This window comes from Haliotis cracherodii, unplaced genomic scaffold (assembly GCF_022045235.1).
Source record: "Haliotis cracherodii isolate W230 unplaced genomic scaffold, xgHalCrac1.p SCAF_16, whole genome shotgun sequence".
Taxonomy (NCBI): domain Eukaryota; kingdom Metazoa; phylum Mollusca; class Gastropoda; order Lepetellida; family Haliotidae; genus Haliotis; species Haliotis cracherodii.
The window spans coordinates 24,524,928-24,543,669 of record NW_027266271.1 but is presented as its reverse complement, the minus strand read 5'-3'; the positions used below and the strand labels follow the sequence as shown (position 1 = coordinate 24,543,669).

Below are 18,742 nucleotides of genomic sequence, written 5' to 3'. Positions count from 1 at the left end.
GTTGTGCAGAGTTGCGTCCCTTATGCGTGACAGAAATCTATTGATCATACGTTCGAATCCCCTTAAACACCACCCGTTCTTGTGGGTTTCACCAAAGTCGTAAATGTGTAAGACCTGCATCACGATCACTTCGGTGTTTCCTCCCACATCATCGAGCTGACAGCCGTGATATATATTTAACTGAAATACTGTTGAATAATACATCGTAGATAACGTATCATAAACATAACACGCAGTGGCGGAGGCGGTATCCAGAAGGTGGTGGTGGTGGTGGTGGTCGTGGTGTGTGTGTGTGTGTGGGGGGGGGGGGGGGGGGGGCACCCCTTTTTTACACATCTGATGACATTTTGAATGCGCGTTTCCTACCATGATAACAACGTGTTGATTTGGTTGTTAAGTAAATCTGTTAATAATGGTTCACATATAGTGTTTGTGATTTATTTGGTGGCACAAAAAGCTATATTGATAAGATGAAATACATACTTGACTACACCTATTTTTCCATGGGGCACAGTTGTACTTGTTTTGTTCGCTTCCTCGCGGGACATTTGTCAGCTAGTTACTTATCCATTCACAAATATATCCGTGGTTGTACCGTATACTCCGACACGTGAAGATCCGGGGTAGAAAAGGTCTTCAGCAACCCATGCTTGCCGTAAGAGGTGACTATGCTTGTCGTAAGAGGCGACTAACAGGATCGGGTGGTCAGGCTCGCTGACTTGGTTGATGCATGTCATCGATCCCAATTGCGTGGATCTATGCTCATGATGTCAATCACTGGAATCTCTGGTCTGGACTCGATTATTTACAGACCGCCATCATATAGCTGGAATATTGTTGAGTGCGGCGTTAAACAACAAACCAACCAACCATATACTCCGATACCATCAGCAGAGTTGAAAATTCCACCAAAAGATATTTGGGACGGATTTTAATTTCAAAATCATTATTTTAGTATTCTCAAGATAAAAGAATACGTCCCACAACCTAATAAGACCCCCAATCCATAGAAAGACTCACTGTTAATATAAGATTTAATTTCAAAACAATAAATGTCATTTCTTCTTTGAGAGGCATTTAGAAGTTGGAGTATTAAGTAAGGATAAGATTTATGGATGAACAACTTCTTTAATACAGTTAAGAGCGACGTTTCGGTGTAGGTTCCAACACCGTTATCAAGCAGCCTCCACCTAAACATCGCTCTTAACTGTAATAAAGAGGTTGTTCATCCATAAATCTTATCCTTACTTAATAAGTGACAGCACAGTTTGATTGGTTAAGTAATGCACATATTTTTCCACATGTCAAATGCATAACCAATCAGCTGGTAACATTAGGAGAGGGAACAGACTTTCTTTGCTGCGAATATAGAAACAATAGTTCAGGTTTTATAGAAGTGGTTTTATATTTTAAAACATTGTTTGCACTTTGCAATGGTAGTTCATTGTTCATGCAATTTTGTAATAACATCACTTTGAACATCTCAAGTGTGTAGTTGTGTACAGATTAATGTTGATAACGTTTGACAGGTTAGTGTCACTTATTGTATTACCGGCATATTTGATATACTGTACGTTGGATGTAATGCCAATTGGTAAACAGGCCAATAACTGCTCGTGAGACCATGTGGTTCAGCCCATTGTTGATAAATATAAGTGTTGTATATATATGGTAAAGTTATAGTATATAAAGGCACTCTATTTCCTTAAGCATTTACTTATACCTTTCTACACATCTATACATTTACCTTTTGTTAAAGTTTTGCATCTTGTGATGTAAGTTTGATATCAAGTTATGTTGTACGTTCTATACCAGTGTGAACAATATTATCAACATGTTTTACTTGCCAGCAACTATACTACTCAAAGTTTGCCAAAGATCACCACTTTATAGGTAATACGTCAATTGGGTGCATCTGTTGAAATAGCCAAAGACAACATTGTGTGAAGACATGTTTAATGGCCAAAAGTCTGTTGTCATGTGCCACACAATGCCAACAAACAACTTCAACCATTGATCAGATCGCCCGTCAAAATGAGAGTATCTGACAACAACTGAAACGTAAAAATATCACGAAATTCAATGTAAAATGAACCTCTCTCAGCGCGTATGTGATCCATGTGATGCGATCACAACCTGGTGCCGTCATCGCATGCTTCAAATAAGTGTCTGGATGGATGACAAGTGGAAATTGGGCCACTCTTCAGTAAGAGCATTGCCGAGTTCCTGTAGAGTTGCCGGAAGGACAGGGCGTCGCGAGAGTTCGATCTGCAGCTCGTTCCACATGTGTTGGATAGGGTTGAGGTCTGGTGACCATGCTGGCGACTCCGTGCGGACAATACTTTCATGCTCCAAGTAGGCAACATCGACACTGGCACGATGAAGCCGTGCGTTATCGCCAAGGGGGGGATTCAGTCAGGTCCGAATTCACCATGTCTCACGTCTCATCCAGAATGTCTTCACTGTAGCGCGTCATCGTGCCCAGCTGTAGGACATGGAGATCGATTCTTCCACCTCTACTGATACAACTCCAAATCCCCCCCCCCCCCCCCCCCCCCCCCCCCCCCCACCACCAGCAGCATGCCACACTCCTCGTGCACGACGATCTGTGAAGTCTAGACAGCATCTCGGTTCATCAGTGAAAAGTAATGTGCCCACTTGTACAAAGCGATCTTAGCGCTAAGATGATCGTAACTCCCCTACTTTAACAGAGGCTTACAATAGTTGTAGCGCTAAGATCGCTTCGTGCAAGTCGGCCCTGGAGCCCAGTCCCAATTGACGTGACCTTCAGCCCGATCCAAACGTGCTTGCCTGTGATGTCGGATCAGTGGGATGCGAATCCATGCAATCCGTGACCGGAGACCAGCCTTACGTAGACGATTACGCACGGGTAGAAACGTTGACGCCACTGACTTTCTGAGTGTGGTGGCAGTCCGAATGATGTCGTCTTGCTGCAGTCATGAGAAACCTGTGTTCCCGCTGTATAGTGGCACGATGTCGACCACCTGCATGTAGCTGGGTTGCAGATCCAAACAACTTGTGTATCGATTCCATGCCCTGCTGATCAAACTTCGGCTGACACCAAAGACGTTTGTCACGTGACGTTGTGTTGAACCAGTTTTTCAAGAACGCCTTTTCGTCGTCTTTGACGCTGAGGGTGCATACTTGCATTCAGTTGTTGCAATCCAAAGTAGCAAATGTTGTTGTGTTCTCTGATAATGATGTGCAACGATCCTGTCATGGTAAATCCAAACACAGGTTTTCAAGGATCTTGTGCATCGTGCCCAAGACTGCATGCCTCTGTACGTTCTTCGTGAAATTGGCGTCCTGTATTGTGTACCGTGATATTTCAATCTTTATTTGTTGGATGTTTTTTTTATGTAATCAAAACTTGATCCTTAGCAAACTTAGCTATATAAATTTGTCAGTTAAAGCTGGTTAATCGGTTGTTGTATTGGATGTGAATATATTCGAATCCCTTAGTATTTATGTGTGTGATAATGTTGACATTACCATTGTATCAACGAGGTCGTTTACTGGGCCCACTTTCACAAAGCAATCTTAGCACTACGACTATTGTAAGCCTATGTTAAAGTGTGGGAGTTAGTAGCAGTTACGATCATCTAAGCGCTAAGGTCGCTTTGTGCAAGTGAGCCCTGGTGATTAAATAACTCTGCCAAACATCAGATCATGTCTTTTTGGAATGGATTCATCCATTACTCATATCATAAAATAGAAAAGCAGTACAACTTAAATAATTTATTGCCTGTCTATCATCCCTAATACAATTACATTGTGATTGTGATTAACATTGGGCACTGGTTTAGACACTTGCCATCCTGCTGAAGTGCCGTGCAATCCTCGATATCGTAACTTCGTACAGAGCATTGCACGGTGAGCGATGCCTTTGACATTGCAAGGAGTTTAAACTTTAAACCCGGAAGTGACAATATAGACATGAACTTTGATCAGAAAGATGGCTCGTCGTCTGCTAAACCCGATTTGTAGGCAAGTTGGAGCAAAGCGAGATTGCTTTGTGCGAAATTTGTCAGTATCAAGACAATGCAAACAACGAAGTGAGCCACAAGAAGCATTGTTTGGGCCTGAACACAAGCAACTGAGAGAAAACCTAAGAAAGGTAGATTGCACATGCATGACGCTTGGAGTTGTTCAGGGTCCCCAGAGATAGATGATTCTAGCTGCCCTGTGTTGAACTACATTAGCGCTACTCACCAAGAAAGTGGTAGACAACAAGGTCTTGGTACAATTCTTGATGTCACCATGTATCTGTTCAAATAAAACACAAGGCTTTTCGCCCCACGCACAGATACGCCTAGGGATGAGGGGATGAATGTCGTGTGTTGTGATTATTTAACGAAACTCATGTCACATTTAAGAATAAAAATATTCTGACACATGATACGCTTGTTAACATGGTTGAGCACAATCAGTCACATACACAGAGTGTTGACAATGAGAGCAATTTATTTGTGCAAATGTAGATTTTGTTTAGATGTAAACTGGATCACAATGCAGTCCTAATTACTGACAGTTTAATCTGGTTAAGTTAGTTAGCGATGTATCACAAGGAATGATGGATAACTGTTTTCTGTTTTCAGATAATTGATAAAGAAATCAATCCCTATGTTGATGAATGGGAAAAAGCTCAAATGTTCCCTGCCAAGGATGTGTTCAAGACTCTAGGAAATGCTGGCTACTTGGGTGTAACTAAACCTACAGGTAGGAAGCCGGGGATTTACCTTGGCTTTCCCAGGCTTTGCCACCTTGCCCTGTCGATTCATTTTTATCATTTACAATACTTTACATAAATCTTTCAAACTTTATTTTTTATTTGTTCCATTTATTAACATCATGAACATGATTAAGCAAGACTTTCAATTCAGTTTTAGAAATCCTGCTGTTTGGATCATGTTCATGTAATGTATTATGACTTATGTGGCTGTGGCTGTGGCTGTGGCTGTGGCTGTGATGTTTATGCTGTTGTCTTTTCACTACAGAGTATGGGAGACTTGGGCTGGACGACTCTGTGGCTGTGATGTTTATGCTGTTGTCTATCCGCTGCAGAGTATGGGAGACTTGGCTGTGATGTTAATGCTGTTGTCTATCCGCTGCAGAATATGGGAGACTTGGCTGTGATGTTAATGCTGTTGTCTATCCGCTGCAGAGTATGGGAGACTTGGCTGTGATGTTAGTGCTGTTGTCTATCCGCTGCAGAGTATGGGAGACTTGGCTGTGATGTTTATGCTGTTGTCTATTTACTACAGAGTATGGTGGACTTGGGCTGGACTACTCCTATGGCATGGCTGTGGCTGAGGAGCTGGGACACATTAACTGTGGAGGTGTTCCTATGGCGATAGGGGTACAGACTGACATGGCCACGCCAGCTCTAGCTAGGTATCTGTCACTTTTTACTGATTCCAGGTCATGTCAATGTGACAGAGAAAGACATGACGACACCTGAGGATTCTTTGGTGAAAGCTGTAAAAACATGTATAGTAGTTCCTATGCACCCCTTCCCTGCCTTTCAGAAGCATACTAAATATTTATACTTTCAAGACTTCTATCACCTCAATCCCTCCAGGGCTAGCCTTTCCGTAAACCTAAAATAACCCCTGGACCCATCGCCACAATCTCAAATTACCCGCCCTTGATTTCCATATGCCAGTTTGATTGGCTACGCTACTAAGTCTAACGTACCAATCAGAATGCAAGTTATAAACCAGCCTCAATGTTTGGTTGGCCAGTCCCATTGATTATGATTGAGTTTGTGAGAAATTCAACTTTGAATAACTGACTGACATGCAAATGAAAGTTTTTGATTGGAAGAATGTCTTCATGTCCGATACAACTGGCTTTGGTTTCCAGTAGGGCTGAGACAAGTCCATATTTACTCGCTGGGTACCCACCCTCCTATTCCCCAACCCTACCCAGGTACCCACCCTCCTATTCCCCGACCCTACCTGGGTACCCACCCTCCTATTCCCCCACCCTACCTGGGTACCCACCCTCCTATTCCCCGACCCTACCCAGGTACCCACCCTCCTATTCCCCCACCCTACCCGGGTACCCACCCTCCTATTCCCCGACCCTACCCGGGTACCCACCCTCCTATTCCCCCACCCTACCTGGGTACCCACCCTCCTATTCCCTGACCCTACCCAGGTACCCACCCTCCTATTGCCCCACCCTACCCGGGTACCCACCCTCCTATTCCCCCACCTTACCCGGGTACCCACCCTCCTATTCCCCGACCCTACCCAGGTACCCACCCTCCTATTCCCCGACCCTACCCAGGTACCCGCCCTCCTATTCCCCCACCCTACCCGGGTACCCACCCTCCTATTCCCCCACCCTACCCGGGTACCCACCCTCCTATTCCCCCACCCTACCCAGGTACCCACCCTCCTATTCCCCAACCCTACCCAGGTACCCACCCTCCTATCCCCCAACCCTACCCAGGTAACCCAGGTTGGTCTCAAGAGATAGATATCAAATGTCCTGTTCGGAATACATGTAGTTAGACTGTAGCCCTAGACAAAATGTATTTAGATACACATACACATACACATACATTAGATCTGGTCATGCATACACTGAAGTTTACTGAAGTTTTATCTTTATTCAAACGTATAAAAGTCAGAAGGAATGGGTGCCTAGTCAGAAAGGAATGCGAACATTAGTAGAATTTGTAGTGCAACCATATAGTTCAAGATCCTTTTTGTCATTAAGCAATATATCACTTGACTAACCATGGGTCTGGGTAGCCCTGTGGGTACTGGGTCCTTCTCTTGACCCATCTGACCCGAGTACACGAGTACTGTAAATCTTGAATTTTATTAACGCGAGCGTGAATTAAATGCAAAAAATGCGAGTGGTCTTTGCTCGCATTTTGAAACATCGCATTTATATCAACAATAAAACATTTTGATAGCAAAAAGACCAACTTAGACATACGCTGATGTATTCCACTCCACTGTTTATTGAGCAGCACTTGTATATAAAGTATATAAACAATGTCATTCAAACACTAATTACGTCCTGTGAATAGTCACTGCTGGGGTCAAGACAAGAGTTCTACTCACTTATGTCATCACTGATCACACCTGCAAGTCCAGACAGACGCCACCCTTTGTTCTTTGCGACTGCATTAAAGGCCGACACAAGCCAGCACGCATGTATTGTTTTTGCAGGAGTACTTTACTCCGCGCTAATAAGCGGTGATATTTGGTATGTGATTGGATTAATGTAAGGTTGGATTAAGGTGAGGATTCTAAACCTGAATGAGGACATCTTTAGATAGAAATCCACTGATGCTTAAGAGGAGGGGGTGTCGCATTCATATTGAGCGCATTTTTGGCTAGGGTCCAGTGGTCGCATTCTTTTGGAGACGCATTAATTTCACGATTCACAGTACCCGAGTTACCTGTCTCTGCACCAGTTTCCAGGTGGTACGAGTTACCTCTCTTACCCTTCCCTTTTCCCTAGGCCATAATAAATAAGATTATCATCTCCGTCCGACTCAAGACTAAACCTCCGGACAAATTAATTTTATTTGCCTGAGTGAAATGCTTAAAGCACTGTAATGACATCAGCTGTCAAACGGCCATTTCCTGTTTGCGTCATACCAGCCTGTCAAGATGGTGGTCACTATTTTGAAAATACGAGAGGCTGGTCAAACCATTTAAGATTGGTATGCCTGTCCTTTGCCAGAGTCTATGACTCTTATGGAAATCTTCAACAAGTTTACTTGAGGGGAACATGACAATTGAGGATAAATTCTTAAACAAAGGAGTACAAGTAGGAAAAACGAAAATAGGTTTGACACAGATGCATGCTGCTACTGTTGAAATCAATGTTTATTTATTATCTTTGTTATATCAGTCATATGTTGTTCATACCAAGGTGTCCAGTCTTCAGCTTGACCACTTTAAGATAAAATAACAAATAAGAAGCCTCCCTCCCCACTTTGAGAAAAAGGCGGATGATAATCTAGCAATTAATTTTTTATTATGACCTTATCTTGACGTTTGATTGGTCAGTAAATTGCTAATGAATATCAAGGGCAGGTAATTTGAGATTGCAAGAAGAGATGGGACCAGGGGTCGGTTTAGGTTTTCCACACGCTAGCCCTGGAGATACAGAGGATGGACTTTTATAGGTGATTGGGTTTATGAAAAGCAAAGGTATAGCAACATTATCACTAACTCACTTGGTGATATACTGTATTCGACGTAATAAGCGCCCCGCTCTAATAAGCGCCCACAGCGATATTTGCTAATGTATTGGCTAGTGAACAATCCCAATTAGCTCCCGTTCAGATTGATCAATATACACAGGACTTATTTATTCGTGTATAATAGGTATGTTATATGCATTCTTAATTATGGGAAATTAAATTCTGAAAAAAATATATCTGTCGTATATAAACATTTCAGGCTGTCAGCATAAACCACGAAATTTACGATCTTTCAACTCTGTTTTCACCAAAATAATATTCTAATAAGAGCCCCCTATTTCTAACTTTGAGAGCGCCCTGGGCGCTTATTATGTTGAATAGGGTACTATAAATCTGGAAAGTTTTGCGAGCAGGGTTGAAAGTGTGTGTTGTTGCAGTATTGAAAGACTTGATCGGTCAGGAGTTTGCGTGTCACATACCTGGAACATAATTCAAACGATGTCACTTATATATCTGAATCCAATGAAACACATTCATCCATTTGCAGCCAGAAATTTAGGTGGAATATATAGACTGGGTAGAAAGTTTATTGACGAATCAAAGGTGTATAATTTCCTTTCAGGTTTGGAAGTGACAAACTGAAGAGAGAGTTCCTTGCTCCGTCCATTGCTGGTGACATGGTGGCCTGTCTCGGGGTCAGTGAGGTCGGCGCCGGCTCAGATGTATCAAGTAAGTAAACAGATGCTGTGTCAGATGATATTGTTGGTTATTATATCAGGTTATTGTTGTGTAGCGGCCATAAACTTTTCCGAGTCCTGTGATGGGATTCGAACCACGGACCTTCTGATCAGAGGTCGGACTCCTTGTCCACATGACCAAAGAGGTTAACCCCGTCAGCAAGCTGACATGGTAAGGATGACATCTGTGGGATGACTCCACGCCCTGCTACATACTCCCCCGTCAACAGAAGGCATGTCCCAGGCCGCATAGTAGGGTACTGAGGCTTATTTTGCTCAAATTTAATATGAACGTGCTCAGCCCCACGTTGGGCGCCAATGTAGCGGCCATTAAATTTCCGAGTCCCGTGATGGGATTCGAACTACGGACCTTCTGATCCGAGATCAGACGCCTTGTCACATGACCAAAGAGGTTAACCCCGTCAGCAAGCTGACATGGTAAGGATGTCATTTGTGGGATGACTCCACGCCCTGCTACAGTTGGCTACTATGTATGATGTTATTGTTGGTTATTATATCAGGTATTACTGTAGGGTATTTTGGCTGATTATGTAGGTGTTGTGAGTTAAAGGGCAAGTTCACACGGAAATGAACCTTTTTTTCTTGTACTTTTTCCACATTAAAAGTCTTAACATAGAAGTGTCATAGACAAAAATATAAAAACATCATATTTAATTAACATATTTTTTGCACTAAAACGATTTATATTTTTCACATTTACCAAGTGTTCTATTTCCATAACAAAAACACCATGGCTTATGTCCCTTGCAATATGACGTCATTGGTGCCAATTGATAAACATTATGACGTCATCATGCTTTGTTAGAGCCGCTTCACGTGGTGTAGGTACAGTTTTGTGATTCTAGCATCTCAGATGCGAGCCAGAATTGTGTTATGCTGAGTCACCACTGCGCCGGAGTGTGTCGTAGACCATGTTGTTTTACCGCAAACTGGTCCTTGATATCTTTTGCGTTGAGAATAGACAGGGACCCAGTTGAATTGGCACCAATTACGTCATAATCTAAGGGGGATAACTCAGGCCTATTTCGCTCGTAAAACGAAGGCCTCATAACGGCATATCACTTTCACACTATTGTGAGCTTCCTACTTTCACTGTGAAAAAAAATGAGTGTATATTTTCAAACACAGATACTAACTAATTCTAAAATTGCGTTTTGTTTAGAAAAAGAAAGAAAGTGATTTTTGCGTGTACACTTCCCCTTTAAGATGTCAGGTTATTTCAGGTGTTATTGTGTGTTATTTTGTCAGATGTTTTTTGCAGTTATTATTTCTGCCGGATCCTGCTTATTTGTTGTTGGAAATCATTCATAGAAATGGAAAGTCCAACCCATTTGATGGTTCCATGGCTTGATTTAGCTGTATAACACATTCACCAGTGCAACCTATTATTGAAAAGTGCAGCGTAATATTTATGTATTCATGCACCAAGTGCCTGTAAAACAAGTTCAAATGTTTGTCTTACCAACCCTCATTTCCCATCCCAACAATGATTTGTGAACCCTCTCAATACCTTTAAGCTCTGCCAACAATACTGCACCACTAACCCCTTTGTTTTATGTAATTTGTCATGCTTTCTTGGGCTTGTTATCAATCTGTGTACTGCAAGATTATGTTTAGATCCTTTTACGTTTACAAAAATACATTAATTTATGTAAAGTCGTGATACAGTCGTCAGAGATCGGAGATTTTATTTAGACTAGTTTATGCATCTGTGTTTCGACTTTATGGGACCAGGGCCCTCTTGCACAAAGCGATCTTAGCGCTACAACTATTGTAAGCCTATGTTAAAGTATGGGAGTTACGATCATCTTAGCGCTAAGATCGCTTTGTGCAAGTGAGCCCAGGGTGCAAACTGGTTTTGTCTTGTGCAACTAGGTTTTCAAGAGGTGATTAACGGGATGGGGTGGTCAGGCTTGGTGACTTGGTTGATGCATGTCATCGTATCCCTATTGCGTGGATCAGAAGCCAGGTCATAGAAAAATAAGTCATCAAAACAGGTGACAAAGTGAGGTAATAATAGGAGGTCAAGGTTCACATATGATAGTCTCAGCATACCTAACGCTTTGACTATTTCACCAACTTGTAAAACGTCACTAGAAAATGCTTAATGAAGCTTCAAGCATACTAACCCTCAACAATCTTTTAAAAGATTTATTTGATATTGTCTATCAGGTATCTTCACAAAAGCATCCCGAACTGGAGATGATCTCATCATCAATGGTGGCAAGATGTGGACAACTAATGGTACACAGGCAGACTGGATGTGTCTGTTGGCTAACACAGGGCAAGGGAAGGCCCACCAGAACAAGTCTCTCATTTGTCTACCCATGGACCTTCCAGGTGAGGAGACACCTGGATCCAAACCATTCTCCATATAGCAAAATGTGCTTTCATTCGGAACTCATCTGGCCCAACTATCATTTGCATCGTCTCATGCATTTTACACTTGTCGGATTGAGTGTACTTTCACTAGGTATGAGTAAACCAGGGATAAAGGGACTTAAGCATAGAATAGTCATCAAACTCAAATCCAAAATGGCAGCAAAGCAGCCATCTTTGATTTTATGAAAAATTGTATCACTGAACTTTAGAGCCTAAATTTTGAAACCTGAATGTATAAACTTACTTGGTTCTAAATTTAAGGGCCAGTACATCTTTTTGGACAACCCTCATCCCCTTAGGTTTTTAGAAGAAGGTGGTAAATAAGTGCATAACATTCCCAACTCTTTTAGTGTATTGTTACCATCATTATCTTGTTTGAGAAGAACTTGTTTCTGCCTAGATAAGAGGCATTCGTATTGTGTGCCCCTGAAAAGTTGCGGCAAGATGTTTTTATGTGGAACCAAACATATCAGCTGCGTCTTGTCATGGGAAGATGATGGTGGATGCCCTGAAGACCAACCTGTTTTTGTCATCTTCCTTGCAGGTATCCAGGTTGCCAAGAAGATTGAAAAGATGGGAATGAAGTGTTCTGACACAGCACAGATATTTTTTGAAGATGTTCGTATTCCAGCCAGCTATATTATTGGAGAGGAGGGGATGGGATTCACCTACCAAATGTTGCAGTTTCAGGAGGAGAGACTGTATGCAGCAGCTCTTGGTGGGTGTTGAGTGCTGTTGACACTGTTTTACAGTCAAGTCTCGCTAATTCGACAATCAGCTTTATCCGACACTAATGATGGGAACCGATTAAATCAGTGCTACTTAGACCCGTTAATCCGACAGTGTCTCACTCCAACTCTGACACACCTAATTTGCAGGAAATTACTCGAACACAGTGATCAGCATACTCCGTAGTACACAGCTCGTGTTTTGCAGAGATAAACTTGCTTAATAATAAACAAGTAATGCTTTAAGTAAACAAGACAGGATTAATCACATGTTTTAGATTACCTCAGTCTCATTAAAATCAGATATGAGTTCTCGCTATACCGCTGAGGACATCCCATTAGAGGTCGCGTCAGAACGACCTTTCATGACCTTTGACCGACCAATGAAATTGCTAACAGAAGTCAACATTAGCCACTAAGAAAGCAGCTTTCTTGAACTTTGCGACACTAGTTTCAAACTGGCGACTTCCATTCAAGAATACACTTTCAAAGGTATTTTTAATCAGTCAAACAGTAGTTTTGTCTTAAGCTTTAGAGGTCGCATGATTACAAAACATATTCCATGATTAGAAAACATATTCCGCTAACAATGTAACATAACAAAATGAATATTTCATTTTTCAAATTTTTTATTACATGTTTGTATCATTATCTATTGTGTAGTTGTCCAATTTTCGATTACAAGCATTGATACTACTTACTTTTGTTTATCCAACAAACTCATGAATCACACAAAGGAAGGTATTGGTAGGGGCAGGAAGCCCTAGATGGTGTTGGAGGATCTTTTCTTGGTGGGTCTTGGTAACGGTTGTTCTAGGAGGGCGTTGATAGGACAGTTAATGCATGTTGGTAGAGGATGTTCTAGGCAGGTGTTAGTATGATGGTCCTAAGTGTTTTGGTAGCGGTTGTTCTAGGAGGGTGGTGGTAGGACAGTTCTATGCATGTTGGTAGCGGTTGTAACAGAGGAGAGTGGTAACAGAGGCTGTTTTACCCGGGTGACAGTGGAACAGTTCTGTGGTGTTGATAGAGGCAGCTCTAAGTTGATGTTGAACGTAATAAGCCATGTCAAGATTGTATTTTGACCTCCAATCATTTAACTTGCTGATCATGGCATTAAGGTAAGACATACATCCTGAAGCTGGTGTTGTTTCAGTCCTGGCTCCCCTCGAGAAGATCGTGCAGGAGACAGCTGCATACACGGCTCAGCGGAAGGCCTTTGGGAAGCCGATCCTCAGCAACCAGGTGGTCCACTTCCGCCTTGCCGAGCTGGAGACTGAGATTGAGAGTCTTCGGTCTCTGTTGTATAGGGCTGTTGGTACGTAGTCCTCTCCTAAATGACCCGTGAAGATTCCAGGGTAGAATAGGTCTTCAGCAACCTATGCTTGCCATAAAAGGCGACTATGCTTCTTGTTAAAGGCGACTAACGGGATCGGGTGGTCAGGCTCGCTTACTTGGTTGATGCATGTCATCGATCCCAATTGCGTGGATCAATGCTCATGATATCAATCACTGTATTGTCTGGTCCAGATTCGATTATTTACAGACCGCCGTCATATAGCTGGAATATTGCTGAGTGCGGCGTTAAACAACCAACCAACCTCTCCTACATGCCTGGAGGATATCAGGATGGAAAATGGTTCAAATGTCCCAACCATGATGTGACACAAAGAAACTTCTAGGCCCTGGCACCCTGAGACCCATTCCCCCCTCTTCCGGTTCACCTTCCACGGTACTGTGATAAGGATATCGAGGACAAAGGAAGGGAGCATTTTCAAATTCAAATGTTTAGGCTATGCAGTGTAGTATCATTTACAAATACAGTTGGTTTGATTTTTGAAGGGTCACCTAGGTATGTAGGAAGTCAAATATGAACACATGCCGACCAGCGTCACTAGGTCTGAGTATATTGACGATGTGATTAACATTTGAAGAACATGTTGTTTATGCCCCGTTCATGCTAATTGGATGATTTCATGATTTCAAAAAATAATGAAAGAACAAGATTGAAGGTGATACTAAAAGCTACCCAAAACACATTCATGAACCGACCCAGTGGTTTGGCACGTGCCATACATGGCAAGTAACAGTCAGTGTGGGTATATCATGGTTCATTCAAGGGATCTAGAAATATTTTTTGGCCAGTCAGACATTTGTATTTTGGTCATGCCCACCTCATATCTGAGATGCTGGATGTTCATGCAGGAAATAAAAGAATAAACTCAAGCGTCACTTTCGTAACAAGTATACATGATACATATATATACAATTCATAGATGCATCTGAACTGTACTCTTGGAAGCTTATGATTTGATCCATTTATCTCTAATTATCAATAATGACACTGAGTGTAGGTTCACATGGTTCATGGTGGCACGGGTGGCCCAGTCATCTGAGGCGCTCCAATTCGCTGTGCAGAGTTGCGTCCCTTGGACACGCCAGACACCTATGATTGTGGGTTCGAATCCCGGTTCACCCCGATTATGTTTCTAGGTTTGTCAGCACCATACCCATGCTCGTGGGTTTCACCGAAGTGGTAAACGTCTGAGACCTGCATCACTTCGGGCTTTCCTCCCACATTAAGCTCACACGCCGCGATATAACTGGAATGCTGTTAAAAGTGGCGTAAAACCAAACTCACTCACTCACATGGTTCATTAAAGTACATTTCTGCTCTTGAACATGTTGAAGGCCAGCTTGATATATAACATGACAGATTTATAACTTGATAATATGTGGTTTCCATGTGACAAATTACATATTTATCTGGTGTATATTTGTCTATCATATTGACGAGTTTACTCAGCCAGTACTCACAGTATTATTTCAGATACTGGGTATGGGATACTGGGATCTTGTACTATGTTGAAGCTGAATTGCCTACCTTGTTGTTGCAGCTCTGTACATGGATGGGAATGATGTGACCAAGCTGGCCTCCATGTGTAAACTGAAGGCAGGCCGACTCTCAAGGGAGGTGTGCGACTCCTGTCTGCAGTACTGGGGAGGGATGGGCTACACTGATGAAGTGCTCATTAGTCGCTTGTACAGGTGAGTGTATGATAAACACAATGGCATGGGCGGAACCCCCCTTTTTATTTTGGAAAAAAATATTTATTTCTGTATAAATTACCACCAAAGACAATAAATAGATCTTAATTGTGCACACACACACACACACACACACACACACACACACACACACACACACACACACACACACACACACACACACACACACACTTTTTCAAAAAAGCTGTATCCGTCCATGAATGGACTCTCATGATAGAAAAGAGGTTTGGACAAATTGAGTTCACATTACCCATCTCACCTAAGCTCTGACGGTGGTCGTGTGGTAGAGTGTCAACCCGGAGAGCGGAAGGTCTAGGGTTCGATTCCCAGCCACGTTGTACCAAAGACATTAAAAGATGGTACTTCATGTTACCCTGCCTGGCACTTGGCATAAGAGGTTAAAAAAAGGACTGGTTGGCTCAGAGTCAGTATACTGTGTCGTAGTGGTGTGTTCATGTTAAACTGGGCAGTGGTATCTCAGTGGGCTAGCACTATAACATCAGCATCAGTGCGGACTAGTACAAGCAGCCACACACACACATTCATGCATGTCGCTATAACAGTGCAATAATCTTGAACGTGACATAAAACCCAATTTCACCTCACCTCACCTGTCTCAGATTTTTTTATCTCTTCGTACAGATCTGAGAACACCCCCATAGAAGGTTGAGTCAGGTCAACCCTGAGCTAAATTTGACTGCCAAATGTAAAAGAATACTGCATGGGTTCTTGAGCAAATCACTGTCAACTTTCCATCTTTATTTTTTTTGGCACCTCAGTTCAGAAATGTTGATTTGTACAAATGAAAACCCACATATAACACAAATATCACTCAACAGTAGACCACCTCCGTGGTCTAGTGGTAGAGTGTTCCCCCGGAGTGCGGAAGGTCCGGGGTTCGGTCCCCAGCCGTGTCATACCAAAAGATGTTAAAAGATGGTACTTGTTGTTACCCTGTCTGGAGCTCGGCATTAAGGGGCTAAAACAAGGACTAGTCGGCTCGGAGTCAGTATACTGTGTCTGAGTGGTATATTCATGTTAAACTGCTGCATGGTATCTCAGTGTGCTAGCACTATAAATCAGCATCAGTCCGGACTAGTACAAGCAGCCACACAAACACACACGTACATGCACATTGCTATATAAGTGCAATAATCTTGGACGCGACGTTAAACCCAATTTCACCTCACCTCACCTCACTTAACAGCACTCCCTCAGAACCAACATATAAAATATCCACTTATTGTCATGTAAGAGTTGGATTCCATGATATATAATACAGAAATCTGACGTGTGCTGGTTTGTATGTACGGAGAATTTACAAACCTCAATACTGATCAGAAAGTATCCTCAGATCTTCATGCAGAGAGGTATGGAATCAGAGCAAAACAGCTGATTTTGATAAGCCTGCAACTGATCCTGGGTTTCTGCTGTTCTGGGTTCACATTCACTCTGATTATGATCATTGGTGTCTATGTACCATGTCAATGATACATACAATATGTTTCTGTCTACCAGACAACACCGTAACTTGATAGCTACAACTTCTGAGCCTGACATTTATTTAAAATGTTTAATTTGTTTACGGATCAGCTGACCCTTGAAGGTGAGGTGAAATTGGGTTTATCATCGTGTCCAAGATTATTGCACTTATATAGCAACATGCATGCACATGTGTGTGTGGCTGCTTGTACCAATCCGGACTAATATCAATTTTACAATGCTAGTCCACTGAGATACATATACCATGCTGCAGCTTAACATGAATACCCCAGACACGTTTATGGACTCCGAGTCAACCAGTCCTTGTTTTAGACCCTTAATGCCGAGCGCCAGACAACAACAAGTACCATCTTTTAACGTCTTCTGGTATGACATGGCCAGGCGGACCCTCTATCAGAAGACCACTGAGGTGGTCTGGACCCAAGAAAATGGAAGATCATTATGTCTAAAGAGCACCATTGCTTTTGTTCTACCTGGTGTCCCACAAAATCTGCATACAATGTGCTAGTCTGCAAGACTGATGAGTCTTATTCATACCTTTGTGCAGAACAGAAAAGCAATGTTTAAGCAGTCTTTCCTCATATATTTTTTTGTCATACTGTTTTCAGGGACTTCAGACTTCTGTCCATTGGAGGCGGTGCTGATGAAGTGATGCTGTCAATCATCTGTAAATACATGAAAATCCTGCCTCCCTCCTCGTAAATCAGATGTACAGATGTACATACTGTATATACATGATGTATGAATGGCTTGAAGGAAAGCTTGAGAGAACTGTGCCCTTAAACAATCATTCAACAATGTCTACAGGCCATGACGTAGCATATGACCTCAGTCATTCACATTGCTGTGACTGCGTTGTTGGACTAAGAGTGATTAAGAGTGGAGTGGTGGAATGTTTGCAGGACAACATCCACTGGTTCTGTAGTGAAGGAGCTTCCACTCATTTGTCCTCTTGAACAAGCAAGATGTAAAACCACAGGACATTCACAGATGAATAATTATGTCTTATTATATACACTACTCAAAAGATGTTAAAATAATATGAAAGGATTGGGTGTTCTTTAACTTCTTTTGAGTAGTATATATTCTTTGAATTCAGTGACCCCCAATTATCCCATAATGATTGTTTAATTTAGAAGTTTGTTAATGCAAACATTTCACCAAGTATGTTAACATACAGATATTCAGGTTCCACAGCATAAACTTGTGTGTATGTTTTTATATATATATTTCATGAGAGTACAGCTTCTTATGTACTGGTTTAATTATGAAAATTATATTTGGAGATTGTTTATAGTGAATCTTGCCCTTCTCATTATTCTCTATGCTATCTGTTTTCCAATGTAACTCATGGGTTTTTTTACATATTAAAGAGACTGAATTTGTACATTGTCAGTACATACAATATATTTTTTCTTTTTCAATTACAGAAAGGAACATCAGTCGATATTGTAACAGTACCAAAAAAATAAATAAATATTCTATGCATTTTGTATACCAAGAGTTATATAGAATACAAATATGATATAGAATACAAATAAATGATACAGTAATTAAGTTTTTCAAATGTTCAATTATTAAAACATATAAAATGATTTACGGTAAAGTATGACATTGGACACAGAATATCAGGATGATAGACATTAAAATAAATTGCTTGTGATCCTAAGTTGCTCAGTAAGTCCAAATCAGTTACCATGTCCGAATGTATTTAGTTCATCAATTAAATCAGATGATTAGAATGTTTGAGATGTATCCCACTTCATTGTGTACAGGAGGGCACGGGTGGCCCAGTCGTCTAAGGCGCCGCGATTCGCTGTGCAGAATTGCGTCCCTTGGGAGCACCAGAAACCTATGATTGTGGGTTCGAATCCTGGTTCGCCCGATTCTGTTTCTAGGTTTGTCAGCACCATACCCATGCTCGTGGGTTTCACCGAAGTGGTAAACGTCTGAGACCTGCATCACTCCTGGCTTTCCTCCCACATCAAGCTGACATGCCGTGAATATAACTGGAATACTGACAACATTTAATCAGTTTTGCAACTGTTATGAGACATTTGTCTGATTTCTACTTTTCTGACTTTGTTTTTAAAAACAAGGTGTACAGC

General features: G+C 41.8%; 1 protein-coding gene across 1 annotated transcript; it reads left to right on the top strand.

Annotated features, from left to right (window-relative positions):
- The first annotated feature begins 3,964 nt into the window (after window positions 1-3,964).
- Window positions 3,965-18,071, top strand: LOC139463505 (probable acyl-CoA dehydrogenase 6). Its single transcript, XM_071244774.1, has 9 exons — window positions 3,965-4,138; window positions 4,620-4,740; window positions 5,286-5,415; window positions 8,820-8,926; window positions 11,128-11,295; window positions 11,882-12,055; window positions 13,219-13,380; window positions 14,960-15,110; window positions 17,243-18,071. Exons 1-9 carry the CDS (start codon window positions 3,977-3,979, stop codon window positions 17,334-17,336), a joined length of 1,269 nt encoding a protein of 422 aa, XP_071100875.1. The 5' UTR covers window positions 3,965-3,976; the 3' UTR covers window positions 17,337-18,071.
- Window positions 18,072-18,742: the final 671 nt, after the last annotated feature.

What these genes read in the sequence shown, in the direction of transcription:
- LOC139463505 (XM_071244774.1), top strand. Translation starts at nt 3,977, where the DNA reads ATGGCTCGTCGTCTGCTAAACCCGATTTGTAGGCAAGTTGGAGCAAAG. An exon ending in TCTACCCATGGACCTTCCAG is followed by an intron (nt 11,296 to 11,881) that starts GTGAGGAGACAC and finishes TCTTCCTTGCAG; the next exon opens with GTATCCAGGTTGCCAAGAAG. An exon ending in TCTGTTGTATAGGGCTGTTG is followed by an intron (nt 13,381 to 14,959) that starts GTACGTAGTCCT and finishes TTGTTGTTGCAG; the next exon opens with CTCTGTACATGGATGGGAAT.